Genomic DNA, 21,761 nt, shown 5'->3' with positions numbered 1-21,761 from the left:
GAGGGCTTTCGCTTTGGTGGCCTCAGAATCTCATCTCTGATTTTTGCGGATGATGTGGTTCTGTTGGCTTCATCGGGTGAGGGCCTCCAGCTCGCACTGGAACGGTTCGCAGCCGAGTGTGAAGCAGCGGGAATGAGGATCAGCACCTCCAAATCTGAGGCCATGGTTCTCAGCCGGAAAAGGGTGGAGTGCCCACTCCGGGTCGGGGATGAGTTCCTGCCCCAAGTGGAGGAGTTCAAGTATCTCGGGGTCTTGTTCGCGAGTGATGGGAGAAGGGAGCCGGAGATCGACAGACGGATTGGGGCTGCGCTGCAGTAATGCGGACGCTGCACCGGTCCGTCGTGGTGAAGAGGGAGCTGAGTGTAAAAGCGAAGCTCTCAATTTACCGGTCGATCTACGTCCCTACCCTCACCTATGGCCACGAGCTGTGGGTAGTGACCGAAAGAACGAGATCGCGGATACAAGCGGCAGAAATGAGCTTCCTCCGAAGGGTGGCTGGCCTCTCCCTTAGAGATAGGGTGAGAAGTTCGGCCATCGGGAGGGGCTCAGAGTAGAGCAGCTGCTGCTCCACATCGAAAGGAGCCAGCTGAGGTGGTTCGGGCATCTGACAAGGATGCCCCCTGGGCGCCTCCTGGGTGAGGTGTTCCAGGCATGTCCCACCGGGAGGAGGCCCCGGGGCAGACCCAGGACACGCTGGAGAGATTATATCTCTCGGCTGGCCTGGGAACGCCTTGGTTTCCCCCGGATAAGCTGGAGGAGGTGGCTGGGGAGAGGGAGGTCTGGGCCTCTTTGCTTAGGCTGCTGCCCCCGCGACCCGGCCCCGGACAAAGCGGATGAAGATGGATGGATGGATGGGTTTCTTCTGACAGCTCTTCCACACACGCTGTCATTGTTCTGTCTTATTCCTATTCTACTGTCTTTAACTTTAACATGTAGACTTTGAGATGTAGCTCTTGGACTTTTTGCAATACTCTGAGCATTGCACAGTCTGACCTCGGGGTGGATTTGATGGGACATCATGCTGGCAATTGTCTTGAATATTTTCTACTTGTGAATCTATTTCACTGTAGAATGATGGACTTCAGATGGTTTAGAAACGGCCTCATAGGCAGCAACAATTTCTCTAAGATCATTGCTGATGACTTTCCTTCTTGGCATTATGTAACACACACCTGAATTCTGCAGACCAACCAACTGCCAGAACCTCTTCTTTCATAGAGGTGCTCACACTTGCTAATATTCAGTTAATCAAGTACATCAGACCCTCTTTTTACCACACTGCTTTTGCATTTGACTTGATTTTTTGTTAAATAAATAATCACATTATTAATACAGGAATGAAATTACTCAAACTATTCATATTGTTGTAAATTCACTGTTTGTGAGAGATGTTTGCTCCTAGCCCTTGAGTGTGTCCATTGTGCTTCACTAACAGCAGTTATCTTCTTAATTCCCAAATTGCACAATCTGTCCCCATCCACTTTTTAAATGAATCCTTCATCACGATGCATCCTGTCCCATTGTTTGAAGAGGCTGATGATATGATGATACCTTGTTGAGTTTAATCTTGCTCTTCTCTCTGCTGTGTAGGTGCCCAGAGATGTGGTAAAGTACGGTACTGCTCCGCAGACGAGCCGAGCTGAAAGGAGAGCCTGTTTTCACCCTGCCGCGCCGTCGCTCTGGAAATGCACACAGGGAAAAATTAGTACACACCGATCTACAACACTTTACCCCCCAAGGTTAACTGATGACTGAACCAGCCATTATACTTGATGAAATACATAATATTCTGCCTTGAATAGGAAAACATGAATATGCAGCAGTGGGAATAATTCATTTCTAAGCAAACTGTGTTATTTGATCAGAAATGAAAAGATAGTGAATGATATTTACAGTCCTTTGGCCTTTGTTTGGTCAAAAAACATTTATTATGCTTTCATCCGCTGTACTGGACAAACCCGTTGACTGATAATGTCTTATTGTGTAAGTACCATCTCGAACAAAACAGTGCAATTTTCAGCTTTGATAAGTCGCCACTGGGGCAAAGAGGCAGTTCAGTAAGGTATATTTTCTGTGGTAAATTGCTACTGGTGTGGGACTGTGTGTAGCAGATAAAGTAGATAGTGCAGGATAGTGCAGGAGTGATGTGTTCAGACTGAGGAGTTGGGTAATGGGAGAAGGCACTTTATTGCTGCTGGGTTCTGGGCCTCATTCTCACCGCTGCGCACCCACAGGAAAGGACTAAGGCTAGATTGGCTTGAAAGGGGATAACAACGATAACAAAGCTGCAGAATAGAAGTGATAACTGCTTCTGAGTGTCCTTTGGAAAGTATATGAGTTCTCTGGTGTGTGTTGTGGGTGTGTGCGCGTGTGGACCACAGACAAGGAGAAAAGACAGGGCTCATCCATAACACGGTGCAGCCTTGGGGGACACGACACGGCAGGAGCACAGAGGCAGAGACATTCTTATTTTTAGATCTAATGAATTTCCCTCCACTTTTAAAGCCATTCTTGTGTGGGTAGAGGGGGCACACAGGTAGGGAGGGGTGGATGTTGTGCATAAGTAGGGGAAGCCGTGGACAGATTGTAAAATTAGATGGAATAGATGAGAAACTCATGGAGGAATGCAGTTGTGAAAAAAGTACTCAAGGATGCAAAAAGTCAAGTAGAGGTGAGAAGCCGTTTTGCCAAAGGTGAAAATGTTTGTCATAAAAGAAGAGAACAAACAAAGGAATGACAGGAGATTGATAAGATACGCAAGAGTCTCATCTTAAGCTTGAAAGTTTTTGAAGACTCTTCACCTCTCATTCAAGAGGCTTCTTCAGCTCTAAAAGCAAAAGGTGGAGGGTCCCACGTATTTAAACCCTGGTGAGTTGTCCCTCGAGAAGTGGTTGTTGACCAATATTAATCATGAAATAAGGTGTGAAAAAAGGTGTGGGTCATTACCACCGGAGGTTTTGGGTGAAACCACTGTCAGACCTTGCCCCACCCTATCATCTAACCTAATGAGGTTACTTGACACATGATTTGTGTGGGGGGTAAGGTGCTTGTGAACGGAAGAAAGAAGAGTGACCTTTACCCTTTCGGTGCACTTGTACAGTGTTGTCCTGTCGAGCTCGCTCTTCTATGTTGTGTCCTGTCTTTATGTAGTGGCTGTTTGGGTTTTTGGTTAAAGCATAAAGTTCAGGTCATCACTAAACGGAAGATCGGTGGTTCGATCCAGTCTGCATGCCAAATATCCTTTGGTAAAAATACTAGATGGCCTAAGTTGATCTTCAAATCATCCATGGGAGTGTGAATGGGTGTGACTGTTGGAGAGCCATTAACCATAGAAAAAAGTGCTTATATGAAGCACTTTGAGTGCTCAGGTCTAGTAGAAAAGCACTATGTAAGAACCAGTCCATTTACCATTTACCTTCGTTCACAGGAAGACACACATGATTAATAGTGGGTCTCAAACCCATTATACTATGCTGTTTGTCTGTGTCAGAGGCATGCAGCATCAGCCTCTTTCCTTTTCTATGAAAAGCATTTCATTATATGGGCAAAAATAACTTTGCTTTCTGCTTCCAGTTCCGCCTTATTTACAGAGTAATTAGGCAAATCCAGAAGAGGAAGGTCTGAGATGAGAAACGTGAGTTTGCTTACTTCACAAGCACATACATTCACACACATTGACTCTGGCTTTAGCTTAGCTTCTTTTTGTATTGATGAAAATCACAAAAGCTGGAAACATTGATTGAAGTTCATTTTTAAATTCCCTATCAGACAGAACATGCTAATCCTGACCAAAGCACCTGAACAAAGACTGGTTTTAGATTAAAAAAATAAAAACAAAAACCGATCTATTGTCTTGAAACGCAAGTAAAGGCTTTATACATAATTTATTTAAAGACAGGGACTGATACAGTGGTTAGCACTGTTGCCTCACAGCAGGGTCTTGTATTTGAATCCACTGGACATCTGGGACCTTTTTAGGGTTTGTATGTTCTTCCTCATGCTTGTGTGTGTGTTCTCTGTGGTAAACTTGCAATTATAATTTGACCGCTGGGATAGGCTCCAGCTCCCTGACGCTGAATTGAATGGATGGATGGATGTTATATTAACTCTTGGTCTTTAGTTTGCACTACAACCTTTTGCCCCACAAACCTAACTTGTACAGTATGCAGTAAAGAAAGATGAATAACAGTATAAGGGGACCTTACTACTTTCCGTTGGAGAGATCAAACACACTCAGCTTCAACACATATTTTATGCAACAGCTTAAGGGGATTGTTTTTGTCTACATCATGAAACACCAGTTTAACTATTGAATCCGATGGATAAGCTGTGGCTGCTTACATTATAAAAATCCACATGCAAAATGAAGATTAAATATTTGGGGATTCTGGTCACCTCTCTTTAGAGGACATAACTTCCTGTACATAAATGCACATACAGACCTTCCCTCTTGTCTTCTTGGATGGCTTTGACTTTAGTGTCAGTGATGTCCTTAAATGAAGCCAGAAAGAGCACCACGTCGCCTTTTTCGTTCTTAATTGGCACAATGTCCAGCAGGCACCAGAACAACACAGCTGAAAGGGGAAAACACACACAAGATTTACAGTTTGTGCGTATACCGGTGTGTTTATGCAAAAGCAACAGTTCCAAAGATTTAGACTTATTAGTGAGCCTGTCTACAGCTGGATGCCCCTCGGGGGAAGCAGAGACTTTAAATAGATCAAGCCACTTTTCTCCAGGCACAGCAAGAGATGAACCCATCTCTGAGGTCCCATCTCCTGCTAAATAGATTCCTTGTCAAAGAGACTACAGGTCAGGATTGTGGGCAGTGTTTCTGATCAGAATGAGTGTGCTCATTGTGGTTATTGTGCACTTGTTAAACGATTGATTTACCAAAGGAAAGTGTCACAGGAGACAGATTTGTGCATCCAGAAAATACAAGTAGACCACATTGTATCATTTTGTATGTACTGTAGATGAGCCAAAAAGTTAACAAAATGCATACTGTGGAATTATCTCCAGCCTGCCGTCTGCCTCAACTTTGTGGAACATTTCTTTTTAGTTCATTGTTTTGGTTCCACAGATCAAAACTTTGGGACTGTTTTTACAGCTCTCATTAAAAGCCACTGTACGCTGCCTGCCGAGCACCGAACAGCAAACAATTAGGAGCATGCTAGTGAGCACAGTGGAGCATTCAGTAGCTAAGGGACAGATGTTTTTCACAGAATTTTGATGAGACTACAGCAGATTGAGAAGAAGAGCAAATATTGGGCTTGGATGGACTGAAAATTTGAAATGAAACTAAATCGTGTTTCGTGTCCTCTGGATCTGCATATGTGCAGTTGTCTGCTTATGAGTTTACTCCATCAGCTTAAAAAGTGATCAAGTCAGGGCTGTATCTAAAAGCGAGTTTGTGTTCCTTAAGGACCGTCTGGAAGTCTTTATGTTAATTATTTAATCACATCAAATTATACACCTAATCCACATCAAGCTGGGGGATTGTGCATGGCTGGCAGTAAATAATAAGGACAATATTTAAATAAACCTAATCTAGGTAGGTAGGTGAACATTTTAGTTCTTTAAAAGGATTTGTCTTTTTTTAGCACACAATGTCACTGTGACAGTAGAGATCTTTGCTCCACCTTTACTGCTTTTCTGCTCAGTAATTAGAAATGAGTTGTTGATCAAGAGGGATTTCCCATGGAGTTCCCTCCCATCTCTCCCACTCACTAAATCCCCCTCGCCTCATGATAACTAAATCGCAGTATTTTTCGTCTCCCCGTGTGTACGTGCGAATATCTGTCTGCCTGCAAGACAAGGCAGCACTATCAAGTACACAGTGAGAGAAAGAGCCTTCTTGATTGCGATCATGCAGCGTTGGCTTTTCTCAGGCAGACAGACGGAGGACAAACTGAGTCAATCAGCCGCGTTTACTTTCGGGACGCTGCTGTGACAGACGAAAACGAGAGGGATGAGGCAACACAAAAAGGCTGAGGCAGGGGAGGAAGCAGCAAGATAAGGAACAGAGACATAGAAAAAGCGGTGCCAAAAGAACAATGTGGAGATGGTAATAAGACCGGGACTGAAACAAATGGCATTGCCATGAGAGAAAGAGAGAGAGATGAAATGTAACAAAAGGGCTGAGTGAAAAGAAAAGGAGATGGTGGCAAAGACAACAAAGATGCGGGTAGAAAATCACATCTGTGATGCTATTAGCAAAGCTGTGTATACCCTGCACGACCTGCTGAATTTGCTTTAAAAGCCAATCAAAAATAAACACGTGCAAACATGCTAAAAAATCTGACATGTGCACGAATCACCATCTCTGTTTTACTCGTTTTGAGAGAGCATGCAGCATGGCAAATCATCTTCACAGCTGCTGTCAAAACAACGTAATCACAAACAGCTTTTGATCAGTTCACACAATGGTGTTTGCAGATCTCTCAATTTCTAAGTCCTCTGCAATATCAGACAGATTTGTGTGTTTTGAACATCCTCTATTAGGCGTGCACTAAAGTGCAGTAAATATGTTGCATGTGCATGCAAACTTTATTATAAACAGCAGTGAAAAAAAAAACAAAGCAGGTAGTAAGGCAGTCACACCTGAGTTCTACTTATTGCCAAACGCACGGGTGCAGGAACATCAATTACCCCATGACTGGATACTAATTGGACTTTTATATTAGCAACCCATCTACACGGGAAGCCTTTAGAATCTCCTCTGTGGTTGATTCTGCTGTGTATTGCCTAATTGATTTTGATGTGAATTTGATGAATGTTGTGAGTTTTGAGTCGATATCCTTTTGGGCTCCTGCAGCTGTCCAGGATTTTAAGATTTTTGTGACTGGTGGAGCATCACTGGTGAATATTCCACTCATATCCTAAGTGGAAGCTAGTGGAAGCAAGTAGAAAAAAAAGCTATTTTTGGTTAATTAAAATCTTTTTTCAAACCTCGTTTTAGTCTTTAGTTTACTTTTAACCAACTACAATAACCTTCTGGGCAGGACTCGAGATGTGACAGAACATGTAGGTAGTACAACATCAGTCAAAGGAGAAGTTGGACTTCTACTGCTGACTTTTACTCTTCTGGAGATGAAGAAATGTGTGCGGTAAAACCAAGATGGAAAATAATGATTTAGCATCCAATAATTTGGTTATTTATAATATTTTTCTGTCTTTCCTCTCACACCCAACCAGTGTTGGTGGAGTCTGGTTCTGCTCGCGGTTTCTTCCTGTTAAAAATGAGTTTTTCCTTCCCACTGTCACCAAGTCCTTGCTCACAGAGCCGTACCATTTCTTTCTACTATTGTTGGGTCTTTATCTTTCAATATAAAGTGTCTTGAGGAGTTGTCATGAATTGGCACTATAAAAAAAAATGGAACTGAATTGAATTGAAAGTAATATGATGGTCCTCTCAACTGTAACCTCATCTACAGTATAGACTGGCTGAGCCCAGTGCTGTGTAAATTGATGGCAGCTTTAGAGACATTGAACCAACACTGTTTGTTTGAATCAATGTTTAGAAACAACAGCTCGTAAAGTGACAAGCTCATTTGATCGATTTAAAAACATTAACAGCTGCTAGAACTTGTGGTTCTAGCAGCTGTTGCAGGCTCCATCTCCGTGCCAACAGAAAATAATGTCGAGGCAGGTTCATTGCTCACCACTGATCTGTTTGGACAAAACAAAACAGAAATCTCCACAACCGAAAGTGAAAAATAAAGCAATCCAGTCAGATTATCAAGGAAGAGACTTTGCCCAGTTGCACAAGAACAGATTTCTTTTGTTTCCACAGACTTTATCAAATGTGTCATGTTGAAGGCTCAGTTGGAAACTCACAAATGAGCCCTAATGTGAAGTGAAAGAGAGACACTAAACTGATAAAATGAATAACTTTCCTCCTGGATTGTGACAGAGGAACTGCTGAGGTATTCACTAAAAAATACAACATTTGGCTGTCTGGGTGGAAACGTGTTTTTCTAATTATTTTGTAGATTCACAACTGGATCTGTTAAAAAAAAAAACAACCCAAACAATAAGAAATAACAAAAACTCTTAAATGCAGGGGTACATAGCACCATCTCAGCTTGTATCACAGCAAGTGTGTATCTGCTGGCACCCTGACGATCTCATTATTTTGACTCTATTTTGTTCATTGGCCAGCTCGCTAATCAGCGAATCACACACCGAACCATACTGCACCACAGCTAGTTTCTGGTCTCGGTTTAATTGAAGGAGACGGGGTTAAGGAGTCACTAGCAGACAGCTATTAAAGTTTAATATGTCTCAGAATTAAATAATAACTGTAGGACATTCCCGACTGGTGGCTTTGTTTAATCACCATTTAATGAGAATGGCTCAATAAAAGAAGTAATACATCCATGCCTTCTGCCATTGCTTCATCTATCGACTGGCCCATCTACGCCAGGTTAAATTGACCTTCCTCAGAAATAGCCACACACAACTGCCATCCATTCGTGGAAATCTGAAAGACAAAGTACCCCATGGTGCAGTATCTAATAGCTTTCTGAGCCTGCCTACCATCTATGATTCCACAACCTAATTGGCAAATGGTAAATAAAGGCTCAGACTCTGCACTGCGTTGTGAAGCAACTCGGCATGAGCTGAAAACAAATGATAAATGAAGGGAGCCAACAATAATTGAGCACGCAACTCAAATACTACAGCTAGGAAAGTGACATTTGACTGACCTGTCTTTTTGTAGAACATGATCTCATCCTTAAACTCTTTGCGCTCCTCCAAAGCCTCGTCGATGCTGAGGATGATGCTTTCGCTTGTCTCAGGACCATACAGGAACTTACAGGCGCAGCTCTTCTGCATGACCTCTGCCCGAGAGAAGCCTGTGAGCTCACAGAAGCCATCGGAGCAGTACACAATGGGAAACCCCTTCGACACCTGAGCATTGGCCAGGATGAAGTTGCTGTCTGCAAGAGAAAGAAAAGATAGAAAAGACTATTATCAAGGTTATGGTAGAATTTTGTTTTGTTTCTTTTTTTCTATTTACCTGGAAATAATGAATGCCTTTTATGAGGTTTCTGCTAAAAAGGAAAAATAAATGGAGAGCTCAGGATATCTTAGTTCAATTCATAGCTCCTTTCCAAAGAAAAGGAGTACACTGTTACATTTGGCCAGTGACCGAAAACAGATATAAAACAGAACTCTAAGAGCAAATTTCATTTTAATTCTTCTTTATTTTGCTGCTTCAAGAGGCCCTTCAGGTCCCAGAGCCAATCTCCTAGCAACCAAAAAAATACACCATCTAAATTCACCATTGTTACTAACATTTCTTCTTTTTCTCCTCTTTACCTTGGTGCTTGGGTAGTAGTGTACAATTGGTTTTTAGAGCATTTTCACAGAAAACAGTAGTTCTGTATGTCTGAAAAAAACCCATTGATAAACCAAAGCACTAAGGAAACTAAGAGACAGCCTTTATTGCTGAAAAATGAGGCCAATGCAAAAGTGTCTCTAATGGCCACTTGAAGCTCATTCCAAAGGCGAGTCTGTCCCAACAGATTCCTACGACGAATTCAAGAGTATTAAAAGCATGTTTACAGGCTGGTACAAAAAGCAGTTTGGCCTTTATTCTTCCCCGTTTTATAACAACAGTACAATTTAGTGAACTTATTTTGTTTTAAATAACTCATCCATTTGGTTAAAGCCTATAATTAGGGGTGTGGTTGCACTGACTGCTTTGGGTCCTGACAATTAATTTATTTCTAAAACTGCTTGTACCTTTGGGGGCCTCCTGAAGTATTTTAATGGAATTATCTGAAAAATGACTGACAAGGAAATTTGTGCTTCAGTTTTTTTGTGAATGAAATTCTGCTCTTTGATGAGTCTGTTACTTTGCACTGTTTAGCAGATATCTATGTACACTAGTACAGTTTATGGGTGCAGCTTACTAGCCATGGTTGGTAGCATTAGCTGATAATTTGGTGCTCTATCCTCTCATCTATGTGCTATATGGACAAAAGTACTTGGCCTTCTACATTTTATGGCTACAGGAATCGTTTGGCCATCGAAACTCATGCCATGAAGCTTCCAGTGCACAGTCTCTGTGCTGATGTTAATGGCAGAGGAGGTTTGGATCTCTGCAGTTACTTAGCATTGCAGACCTTTATGCACTATGCACCTCAGAACTCAGCGAATCCACACTGTAATTTTATGTGGTCTTTTACTTTGTGGCAGAGTTGCTGATTCTTAAAAACAACACAGCTTACAGTTAACATGGAACAAATTTGACAAATAATCAAATTTCACACACAAAGTGTCAACACTGGCATCCTATTACAGTATCATGCTCAAATTCAGTGAGCTCTTTAGAATGAAAGCTTGCAAAGGCCGATTGCACCTGATCTGAAAAATTAAGAGGTGTGGCTTCATACTTTTGTCCACATAGTTTCCAAAGCTAACATGGAAATGGTCAAGACACTAACATCAAGGATGTCAGAATGTGCAGCCCAGAAGCCAGTGGATGACATCACGGTGGGTATGGCTGTCTTTTTTATACAGTCTGTGTACAACCCCAAATTTGCTAACAGATGCCAGCATGCTTCAGAAAGCCAGAAGGAAAACCGCAAATGGGTGTCAATTTATTATTTTTTTTACCGGCCCACATGCCTAATATGAGACATCTTTCATATTGCACACTGCCATCTCATCCATATTGAAATGAGAAACTAGCTATCATCATTTCTTTTTTTCTGGAAAGCTGAACATTATGAACAGAAATTTGGCCTGCTCATCTGTGGAAACTGTACTGCCAGCACTGGGACACCAAAATGCTTTTATCACCACCAACTTCTGAAACTTCAAACAGTATAAATGGAATCGTTTTCAACTGGTCAAGGAGTGCCTCTCTAGCTGTTTCAATGACTTGCTCTCACTTAGCCACTGCAGTGATATTTTAACACAGAAAAACTAATTCTGATAGGATGGGTTTTTTTTTTTGTTGTTTCTTTTAGCTTAGACACATAAAGGCCTGTGTGGGTAAAATAAAGGTTATTTAACTAAATAAATTAGTGATTTCTGTGTAGAAAGAAATATGCCTATGAAACTCCTTGAAAGTCCCTGGCTTTAATAAACACTGATTTCTCATTTGTAGTACTCTTAGTGAGAGTTGTGTTAAAGATAGGCCATGGACTCAGGAGAAATTTTGGTAAAGAGTGAGAGAAAAATCTGGAGAAGGGGATCAGTAAGGGAGACGTGACGTGATGACAGTGAAAAAAAGAATCACTGTGCTGAAGTCTATCACAATTAATTAGCCCATTTGTGTCTAACTCTAAATACCCAGTTGAAGTGGACCAGCTGTTTCTACCTGAATCCATCTACTAAGGCACACAAACATACACCCATGTGTGCAAACAAACACTCACAGTGGCAGGATTGTGCAGAATGATGCTGAGCTGTGCTGACAGACAGCTACTGTTTACAGTACAATGCCCATTATACACGACAGTTGACTATGCTGCTTTGACGGTTTCTATAGTGCGTGAGTGTCTATAGGTCTATGTATTTGCGTGTCCACTGCTGTAATTTGATAAGCAGTCAAACCAGCAAATCCTTGTCCACGAATTACACGATGAAGTAAGAATACAGATACATGCATGGCTTCATTTGGTATTGAGAAATTATACAGAACCCACACAAATTTTGAGACATTTGTATAATCAGAGCAAATAAATGAGCTGCAAGCACTTTACTCGATACACCGAACACAAACCCACAAAGTGACACGAGCTTGTTTATAATCACTGGCTGAGACATCCTGCAAAGTGACTTGTTCAATTATGTTTCATTGCAAAAATCAATTTTCTGCATCAGTAAATCTTTTTTTTCTTCATTCCAGTAATTAATAGTTTTATGTTTTATGTCAGGGTTTGTTGAAAGCAGACACCTAAGATCTGAACTGGGAATTCAACTACAGGGAACAAAAATCTTGTATGTGACACAAGAGGAACGAGCAGCTTGTTCCTTTTCTCGAATCCCATCAAGAAATCAATAGTTGCTTCAGCACTCTGACAGTGCTCACTATAAAAAAAGATATAAATGTCATTATACCCGATGATTATAGGTTATTTAATAACAGAAACACACTTGCTTATTAAAGCTTTAGTACTATTTCCATCATCACTATTACTTATTGTTTAATATTGGCTAAGATGTGGGAAAACAGAACAGTACACTGTTTTGGCCTCTTTATTAGCTACACCTTACTAGTACTAGGTTTTACCCATGGTTTAATGGTGTTTATGCCAAGTTCTGATCGAATGTGGTACAAAGCACAATCCCACGTTGAAAGTTGCATAAATCAACTTTCTTCCTCATTCTAATTCTTGGTTTGAACCCCAGCAGGTTCTCTTTACCATGCCTAAATACACTGAGTTGCTGCTGTGTGATTGGCTGATTAGATATGTGAACTTCCCAAGTAGTTGAATAGATGTACCTAATGAAGTAGCTGGTGAGTGTAGTTTTGGTGGCAATTTGAACTGTAATAACCAATAAATAACCAATAAAAACAAAAATAGTCTTTAGCCTTTCCAAGTCCACAAGTCTGCTTGGGTCTGTTTGATGTAAATTCAAAGAATAAAGAGTTCAAAGAATAATAGCAATGACTACATGACCATCATGTCTCTAGTCGTCTGTGTCCAAAACAGAGTATAATCTATTCTTTACTCTGTCTTAAAATACTTTCTGGCTATTTGAATACCAATACAGGAAAACTAGTAATTTACAAAAACTTGCATAATTCATTTGCATTGACAGAAAAATGTAAATGTTTTGGTTTTTTACCAAGAGCTGTGGTAAGCATGAGTAGAAAAACAAAATGTAACAATGTTTTGGATTCATTAGCATACAGAAAAGTCTAATTGACAGTGATCCCAATATGTGAAAAAGAAAAACACATATGAACGTGTCTACGTCAGCAGCAGTATTTGGCCTGAATGGCCCAGACAGATGGTCAGAGTGGGTCTTAGCACTGGGACTGGCTGTCAGGCGTGAGGCCCCTGAGGCTGAGGGTATGAAAAAGGGAGGCAGTCAAGACTGTTGGAGATTGAGACTCGTGAGTCCTGAGGAAAGGCCCGCAGCCTATCTCGTGGCAGCTCTCAGAGCACAGGAGGTTGGTGTTGACAAAAAACTATACTGTGTTTGACAGCAGATTAATTTGTTTGCTTAGAATTGACAGATATGCAATATATTGTCTGCACATACAGTATACTTGTACTGCGTCACATGGTGGGGAGACAAGGTCATCTTAGGTAACTTGTTTTACCTGGCATGACCTTGTCTTCCCTCCCCTCAGGATCAAACACATAATATGAACATACTCTAGAACAAAGCAAACATTAAGCTAAGCATGTACATTAAACTCTACTCTCCTTTCATGCCCTGTGTTAAATTCAATATGTTAAGAACTATATTTAGCCTATAGTTGCTTTCGCACAACAAAATCAGGTCAGGGCAATGAAGTTTTCTTCTCACATGCAGCTCACAGCAGGGAATAGCTTCAGACAAATTCTCACTACTGGAAATTCTCTATTTGGTTTTGTCTAGGCAGCTGCCTGGTGTTCGAGAAGCAGGACACATGACACTCACTCATCACTGTGAATTCACCAGAAAATCACCTGGGCTATTTTTCCATGGGTGCAACTGAACTTCACATGTGCTTTGCAGTATGCAACTAGTAGGTTAACGACCAGTTAATTTCTGGTCTGACTGTGTCTGACTTCTGACATGCACCTAACCTAACCTATTGGGTTATCTATAGAAAGGACCTGGACTAAAAACACCTTATAATTGTGTCTCAGAACACATACTTCAAACTTACACTTGCTATTTTGAACACATAAGAGCACTCATACCAACAAGTTAGGCTATAAGAAGTGGCCCAATAAGCTACCCATAATGGTCCAAGTTGTAAGTGCATATAGCTGCACACTTCTTAGTCATCAATTATTATTTATTGCTGGGTCTGCTGCTTTAGAGTGGTTTGCATCACATCTATCTGAACCATTCTTTTCCGTGGCTGCCTTTTAGTACCAGTCCTCTTTTACTTTGCTTACCTATGATGTGCCACAAGGTTCATTTTAGGGGCCCTTATTATTTTGGTTATTTCAGTTATTTCTGCTCTTTCTTCAGCACACTGCGAGCACCTTTAAGGACATCTGTTATCACTGCTATGCAGATGACATTCAGTTATATATCGATTTTAAGTCTCAAGAGCTTTTGCAACAGTGCGCCCCAGACTCTGGAAATCTCCCTGTAAGCTTGAAATCCATGGACTAAACAACTAAAAAGTCATATTTTTAGACTTTTTAACCTTTGTTTTTATCCTCTGGCATTTTGTTGTGAAGCATTTGTGTGATGTTTATCTTTAAAGGTGCTATAGAAATAAAATTTTACTTATTATAATGGATACACTGGAAAAAGGGAAGGTAAAACAAACAACTAGATCATCATGTTTTTGTGTAGAAGATAGATGTGTGGTGAGAGGGGTCCAGCAGTTGTAAATATTTGCAAAAATGCAGGAGCTAAGAGAACAGCTTTAATCACAGTTTTTAACTTTTACACTTGAATTTGTGTGTAATGTAATTAAGTACAGTGTATAGAGTGCTTTACATGAAAGTGTGCTACCATTAGTATGACCACCACTACTAAATATTATTATTTTTGTTGTTTTTGTTGTGGTTATTAGAAACTTTATTTATATAGTGCATTTCAAAAAAATGTTACAAGATGTTGTCAAAGGAGCTTGCAAAGAAAAGCGTCTGGACTTCTTTAAGTTGCTTGAAGACGTTTCACCTCTCATCCGAGAAGCTTCTTCAGTTCTAAGGTCAAATGGTGGAGAGTCCCAGATATAAACCTAGTGGGAGTATCCCCCCACAGAGGGACAAAAGGACCCCCTGATGATCCTCTAATCGCCTGAGCCAAGGTGTGAAACTGGGCGTGGGTCCCAATCAGCCAGAGTTTCGGGTGAGTCATTGTGAAACCTGGCCCCACCTTATCATGCGAATTCCTGAGTCAGATGGCCCTAAATGGGCGTTTTAAAGTCAGCAAAGAGGCACAGAAAAGAAGACCAGACACCAGCGAGGGAGGTAAGAAGGACAGACGCAACAACATTGTCATCCCCTATGTAGCCGGTGTATCAGAGAAACTCAGGAGAGTTTTCTCCAAGCATGACATCCCAGTGTATTTCAGACCCAGCAACACGCTCAGACAGAAACTGGTTCACCCGAAAGACAAAACGCCAAAACACAAACTTAACAATGTGGTGTATGCTGTACAGTGCAGCGAGGAATGCTCAGACCTCTACATTGGAGAGACCAAACAGCCACTTCACAAGCGCATGGCACAACACAGAAGAGCCACCTCCACAGGACAAGACTCAGCAGTCCATCTGCATCTTAAGGATAAAGGACACTCTTTCGAGGATGCCAATGTTCACATTTTGGACAGAGAGGACAGATGGTTTGAAAGAGGAGTGAAAGAAGCCATCTATGTCCACTGTGAGCGACCATCTTTGAACAGAGGCGGGGGTTTACGACACCAACTCTCTGCCATCTATAATCCAGTTTTGAGATCCCTTCCCAGACGCCTTAACGCCCACTCACATCCTGGGCCATCTGACCTCAGGAATTCGCATGATAAGGTGGGGCCAGGTTTCACAATGAACTCACCCGAAACTCTGGCTGATTGGGACCCACACCCAGTTTCACACCTTGGCTCAGGCGATTAGAGGATCATCAGGGGGTCCTTTTGTCCCTCTGTGGGGGGTACTCCCACTAGGTTTAATCTGGGACTCCCCACCATTTGACCTTAGAACTGAAGAAGCTTCTCGGATGAGAGGTGAAACGTCTTCAAGCAACTTAAAGAAGTCCAGACGCTTTTCTTTGCAAGCTCCTTTGACTACGATGACCTGGATGACTGAGAACCTTCACAGACATGTTACAAGATGTTTCACAAAAAATAATCATGGTAATACAATTAGTAAAACAAACATTTGAAAAAGGAAGAGCAGTAGCCCATGAACATTAAAATAGAGACTAATTATCACCAAGAATTCAAAAAAGAAAGAACATCACAAATTCTACACTTGGAAACAGTCAAATAGATTTTGCATCTACTACTGTAATAACTGGACACTTGTTTGTAATCACCACAAAACTAATTTCAACCTTTAAAAAAATAATAAATAATGAAATAAATCTGTTTTTTCAACTAAATTTCTTTATACTTTTCTTACCCTCCTAAATTTCAGACTTTTACTTCCTTTTCTTGCTCCTCCACTTTCTCAATCACTCCAAATTTACTCCACTATCAACCTTTACTCTCCTTCCTTTCCCCTCCAACTCTTCATGATGTCCCTCCTACCATTTTTGGCTCTCTCTACCTAATTACTCTTCATCTCCTCTCCAGCCTTGGAATTCCATCACACCTTCCTCTTACCCCAATCTGCTTATTCCCTGCATTTTTGCACACGTCCACCTTCTTTACTGCCTCTAAAAAAGTATAAACTATCTAAGTTTACTTTATCTTTCCTCTGCACCCTGAATCTCTGCTAAACTAAAATTCAATCATCTTTCCTTCTTACTTCTTCTCTGCATCTTTTACCTTCTGTCGTACCCTCTTCATAACCTCAAGTTGTTCTGTGTTCTCCATTTAAATTTTCTTTTGGCTAATTGCTCCAGTGTGGAAGCCAATAGATCATTTTGCCTCATGCTCACATTGCTGCATGACAGCTGCTGGTGAAACCCCACAGGTACACAGAGGATAGAGTGAGGAGAAAAGGCAGTGACAAAGAAAGATAGAGCAGGAAGGCAGAAGAGGTCAGGAAAAGAACAAAAAGTGCAAGAAGAAGCAAGACACATGTGGTTACAGAGACTACTTATGTAATTAAAGTTAAGTGAAGGTGGTGAGCAAAAGATTTGCAAATGATTTGTGATCAATTAAACTTTCTAGTGTAAATAGTAAAACCAAAATACCAAAAAGACTGTTTTCAACTGGTTTGCTATTTACTCACATACAGAATTTAGACAAACACACAAAATAACCAGTGGTATAAATTTTACGGAAAAGTGCTCTTCGTAATTATGCAAATAACGACTGTTTTCCTCACCTTAATAAACAGGTTTTAGTGAACATAGGAGTGTGGCTCTTGGAATAGAAATTCTGGTTGGTCACTGGATTGGTTGAACTCTGGTCCATATTAAATATCTCAGCAATCATGTTTGCATTTTTATTCAATATGCATAGCCTCACAGAGGCACTAGCATGTCTCAAGTACACGGAGTTGTTTTGGGGGCTTAAACATAAACAAACTTAAACAAAGAGAACATAAACCATATCAGCAGCAGATAAGGAAACTTAAATTCTTAACACTGTGGGGCTTTAAAACATGGCTTTACAATATAGGAGCTCCATGTCAAATGATCATGTTGGTCGATTTTGTCAAGATTTGTGGTGGAGACGAGACCCAAATCCAGAACACAAAGGCAGACAGAGTAAAACAAAGCAGAGAAAGGAAAGTCCAAAATAAATAGCAGACAATCTGACAGGGAAATGAAGAACCAGAGGGCTATATTTACTTGGAAGACTAAATGAAGACATCAACAGTAGGTGAAAATAGTTAGCACAAAGGAAAAGTAGAAGGAGACACCACAGACACCACAAATTATTCTACAAAGTAAAACAGGGAAATATCAAAAGACAGGCGACATTTGGACACTAAACATTCGGGGTGAAGGACACAAACACATAAATGAGATCGAAGGAACGCAACATGGAAACGCTGGGGAAGCAGAAAAATAAAATCAAAACAGCAACCGAAGTTCAATATGTCACAAAACAACACAAGAACAAAAATGAGTCTGAATTTTAAAATATCACAAAACCAAGGCAGGACTTTAATAATAATGGTCACAGGAATCCAAAAGTTAAACAACAGATGACCTCGGGACTGTGAAAGCATTGGTATAAGCAAAGAGAAAACAGGTTGGGTTTACCACAGTTGATCAATGTATTTTTTGATGAGTCAGATGTGGCAAAGCTGAAAGTGAAGTCTTTCACCACCAATTCTTAAACCAGCCCCTGGCATTATACAGCTCACAGATCTGTTTCAGTCCTTTGGTTGTACCTGACCAAAGGTGTGTAGACAATGGGAAATTAGCTTTCAAAGGTGAAAAGTATAAGAAGCTTTTGACCACGCTTTGCTCAACCAGGGATGGAGCAGCTTTGTGACATTAAGCCACTCTCTGATGGGGATCAAAGACTGTTTGGTGGAATGCACGCCTCTGTTGGTGAAACCTAACAAGACAGATTGGGAACACTGAGGGAAATCTGGAGCTTCATTTGAAAAATAAACTGATCCAGTTTGACTTTTTACACTTGGCTCTGGATGAGAGCTGTTATATCTGTAATGCACATCTTTGTTTGTGGACTAACTAAAACTTTTGAGATTACGGCGGAACTGGCAGCAATGCCCTCAGTGAAAAGGTCTATGACAGGGAGTGATTTCTTTGTGGAGGTGACTGCATGCTTGGATAGACTGTGGCTAGCTGGAAAAATGTGAATGCTGATAAAATAGTGAAAAAATGTTGACTGTTCCAGTGTTTCATTGCCTAATTGCAGTATTAGCCCTTACCATCAGTTCAGTTTGTTGGTGCAATCCTCCACAACAGTCCCAGTTTCTCGTGTGGCCCCTTGGGAAAATGAATTGCGCACCCCTGCCTTAAACAGATGGTATATTTGAGAAGAGGTGAGTGTGTGTTTTTGCTACCTTGTCCGCACACTGTTTTGTCCCAGTTTTGGGGATTTTAAACATACACACACACCGGGAGCAGCTCATTGTCAGCCTTGTGCCGTCACTGCAAGCAACCCCAGAGCTATTTAAGTCACGACAACAATTCCTATGATGGGGAACAGAGCATGAGGAAGCAGTGGAGAGTCAGCGAGAGGGAAGAGAGAGGGAAGAGAGAAAGTAGGGAAGTAGAATCGGACAGCACTGCACAGCAGGGAGAAGAAAAGATGGATGGCAAATATGATGAGAGAATGAGAGAGAAGGGGGATGTGGACAGATAAGGGGACTAGAAGGGGAGGTTGAGAAATACACTGTGGCAGACAGATGAGGGTGTTAGAGGGGCACAAGGTGAGGGGGTGATTTGGAAAGTTGAAAGTAAGTGAGATGGAGCTGTGAGAGGCGGAATGATGAAAGATGGAGATGGAGTGTGGTAAAAATTGGTCAGGAAGTGGGGAGATGGATGGAAAAGACCTCACCACCTTTTTGACGAAATTCATGTGGGCCTCTGAAAATGCTGCTAGAGCAGCAGTTACATAACCAAAAAGAAAGTCACTCTACAGTTGCCACAGTAACCACTGACACACACCATGGCAACCAAGGTTACACATGTACAGTTTGTCTTAAAAGTCGAGTCAGTCATTGTATGGGATAATGAGATTAAGTTTCTGTGCTGTATCAACAAACTGTGTCTCAGTTATTAGTGGGAGCATTCTGTACACATTCATACAGTATATGCATGCACATACTCTCGCACCCATTCTAACAGTGGTAATCCTCTCACACCCTGTAACTGAAGGAGGAAAATCATTACACAAATCCACAGCCTTAATCACCTCTGTGCCCCTTTATCATACAATCCCCAGAGCTCTCACCAAATGAAACATTACACTGTGCATTACATTCCTGTAATTTGCAGGTCGCACACCTGCTGTTCCTTCCATGTCTGTCTCAGTCAGTGTCTTTTTCACACTCCATTGTCTATTTCCCCCTCTTCTTCCAAATGCATAAAAAACCCAAAACAAAGAAAAACTTTCCTCCCCGTCTCACAAAATCTCACGCAGTTAATTGAGTCTAAAAATGGCTGACTTGGCCCAGGCTTCCTCTAGTGAAACCCAGTTTGTCGATCGTTCTGGACAGTCCATTAGGGATGGTGATTAGGAGAGGAATCTCGCTAATTAGGCGGTTTAACAAGGCAGAACGTCCACGGTGATGGGGAGGCTCTCAGGAGTCCCAGAAGTTTGGTGGAACAGACGAGAGGCTCACGCTCCTTTAAGCTCACGGTAATAATCAAGTCCAGTGACCTTACAGCGAGGACAGCATTTCCCAGCTAAGTCTGTACTGATGAGGGTGGCTGTGTCTTTTTAACTGAATACTTTATCAAAGCCTTATTAAAGCCAGTGGATAGTGCTGGGTTGCTATTAATGTGACACTGAGATTTAGATTTTTCACAGTTGGTTTACAGTGAGTATGGAGATAGATGCACTCTATCTCATTGCTTTTAGCATGCAGCTGGCTGTGTTGTAGGAAACAGCTTGTTTGGGATAATACAGGTTAACCAGGTTGTCTAGCAGCTGATACAAAACCTGCATCTCTTTTAAAATCTTGTCAATCTGCCTTTCAAAATCAGCCACTCGTGCACCTCTGAACTGCTTCCAGCACAGCGGCTCTCTTCTGTGATTTCAACACAGACATGCAAAGTCATCAAAATACTTCTGTTTTAAACTTGCATAACTTTTGTTTGGAGGATCGTTGCTTGTGATGAGCTGGGTCTCTGGTCACGACCGTGCAGCTAGGGATTTGTTGAGTATGGTTTTTTATCATTTACTGGATAAGTCACCAAAAATTCAAACCATCAATGCAGATTTCTATGGCAACATGCTCAGGCACCTGATGAAGAATGTTCCGCAGAAATGACCTGAACTATGGCATGGGACACAGTGTCACACCAACACAATTATCAGTCATCACACACTCTAGTCCCTGTGAATTTGTCCACTTCCTTTAAATAAAAATTAAGTGGAAGGATTTGTGTTTTGACGCACTGCAAAGGCCCAGCTGGAAGGGGACAGAAGAGGCTTTACTGGGAGTAATCCAAAATTAGGTCCCGTGCTAGAAACCATATTATCACAATAGTTCACTCATGATGCAATATTGTCGCAACTTTTAACATTTTGCAATATGCTGACTGTTGCAATAACATATATTGCAATCTATCTATGTCCTTAAATGGTAAATGGCCTGCATTTGTATAACGCTTTACTCAGTCCCTAAGGACCCCAAAGCGCTTTACACTACATTCAGTCATTCACCCATTCACACACACATTCACACACTCAAAGTCAAACTTTATCAGTATCTCTTTTATCCAATAACAAAAGGTTTTCCCACTTTTCTGTGACATTAGATCGTCACACTACTAGCGAAAATCCCCCATAAAACCGAATCAGTCTGCTATTCGGCTGCGATTCAGTGGGGTGGAGTCTGTAATCCCATGTAATTGGTTTCTGATAATACAGCAATTCTGTTTGATAAAAAGTTGAGAAATCAAACTTGCTGTCTATATAGACATTCACATTTACATACATTTACATGTAACTATTATTTTTGCCTTTGTTTTGTACAAGAATAGAACCAGCTGGCAGCCAGTTGAGCCGAGTCCCCTCAAGTTGTGCTCATTGACAAAGACTCACTGAGACTGATGGCAACATGTTGGTATGTCTACATTCATAAATCAGATGACAATCTCTCTAAGAGTGATTGCAGTCTGACTGTGACTGTTTGCAGAGGGGTGCAAGTGCTTTACCTTCATAAGTAGTTGCAGCACTCTGGGCAAACACTTAGCCAGCACAAGTTGCAATTCCTATTTTTACTTATGTGACTGAGCCATCAGTTTGCTTTGTGTGTGTGTGTGTGTGTGTGTGTGTGTGTGTGTGTGTGTGTGTGT

The 21,761-nt window shown here is 41.3% G+C and overlaps 1 protein-coding gene across 1 annotated transcript in view; it reads right to left on the bottom strand.

The window, feature by feature from the left end:
- Positions 1-21,761, bottom strand: part of kcnh8 (potassium voltage-gated channel, subfamily H (eag-related), member 8) — a 59,434-nt gene that overhangs the window by 31,276 nt on the left and 6,397 nt on the right. Inside the window, exons 2-4 of the mRNA XM_005928609.2 lie at positions 8,712-8,945; positions 4,443-4,574; positions 1,552-1,679 (exon numbers count right to left, since the gene is read on the bottom strand). Of these exons, the coding sequence (XP_005928671.1) occupies positions 1,552-1,679; positions 4,443-4,574; positions 8,712-8,945 (494 nt within the window). The remainder of the gene's footprint in view (positions 1-1,551; positions 1,680-4,442; positions 4,575-8,711; positions 8,946-21,761) is intronic.

The sequence above is a fragment of the Haplochromis burtoni genome, unplaced genomic scaffold (genome assembly GCF_018398535.1).
Source record: "Haplochromis burtoni strain Fernald_Lab_line unplaced genomic scaffold, NCSU_Asbu1 Contig_116, whole genome shotgun sequence".
NCBI classification, from domain to species: Eukaryota; Metazoa; Chordata; class Actinopteri; order Cichliformes; family Cichlidae; genus Haplochromis; species Haplochromis burtoni.
This window is presented reverse-complemented; position numbering and strand designations above follow the sequence as displayed.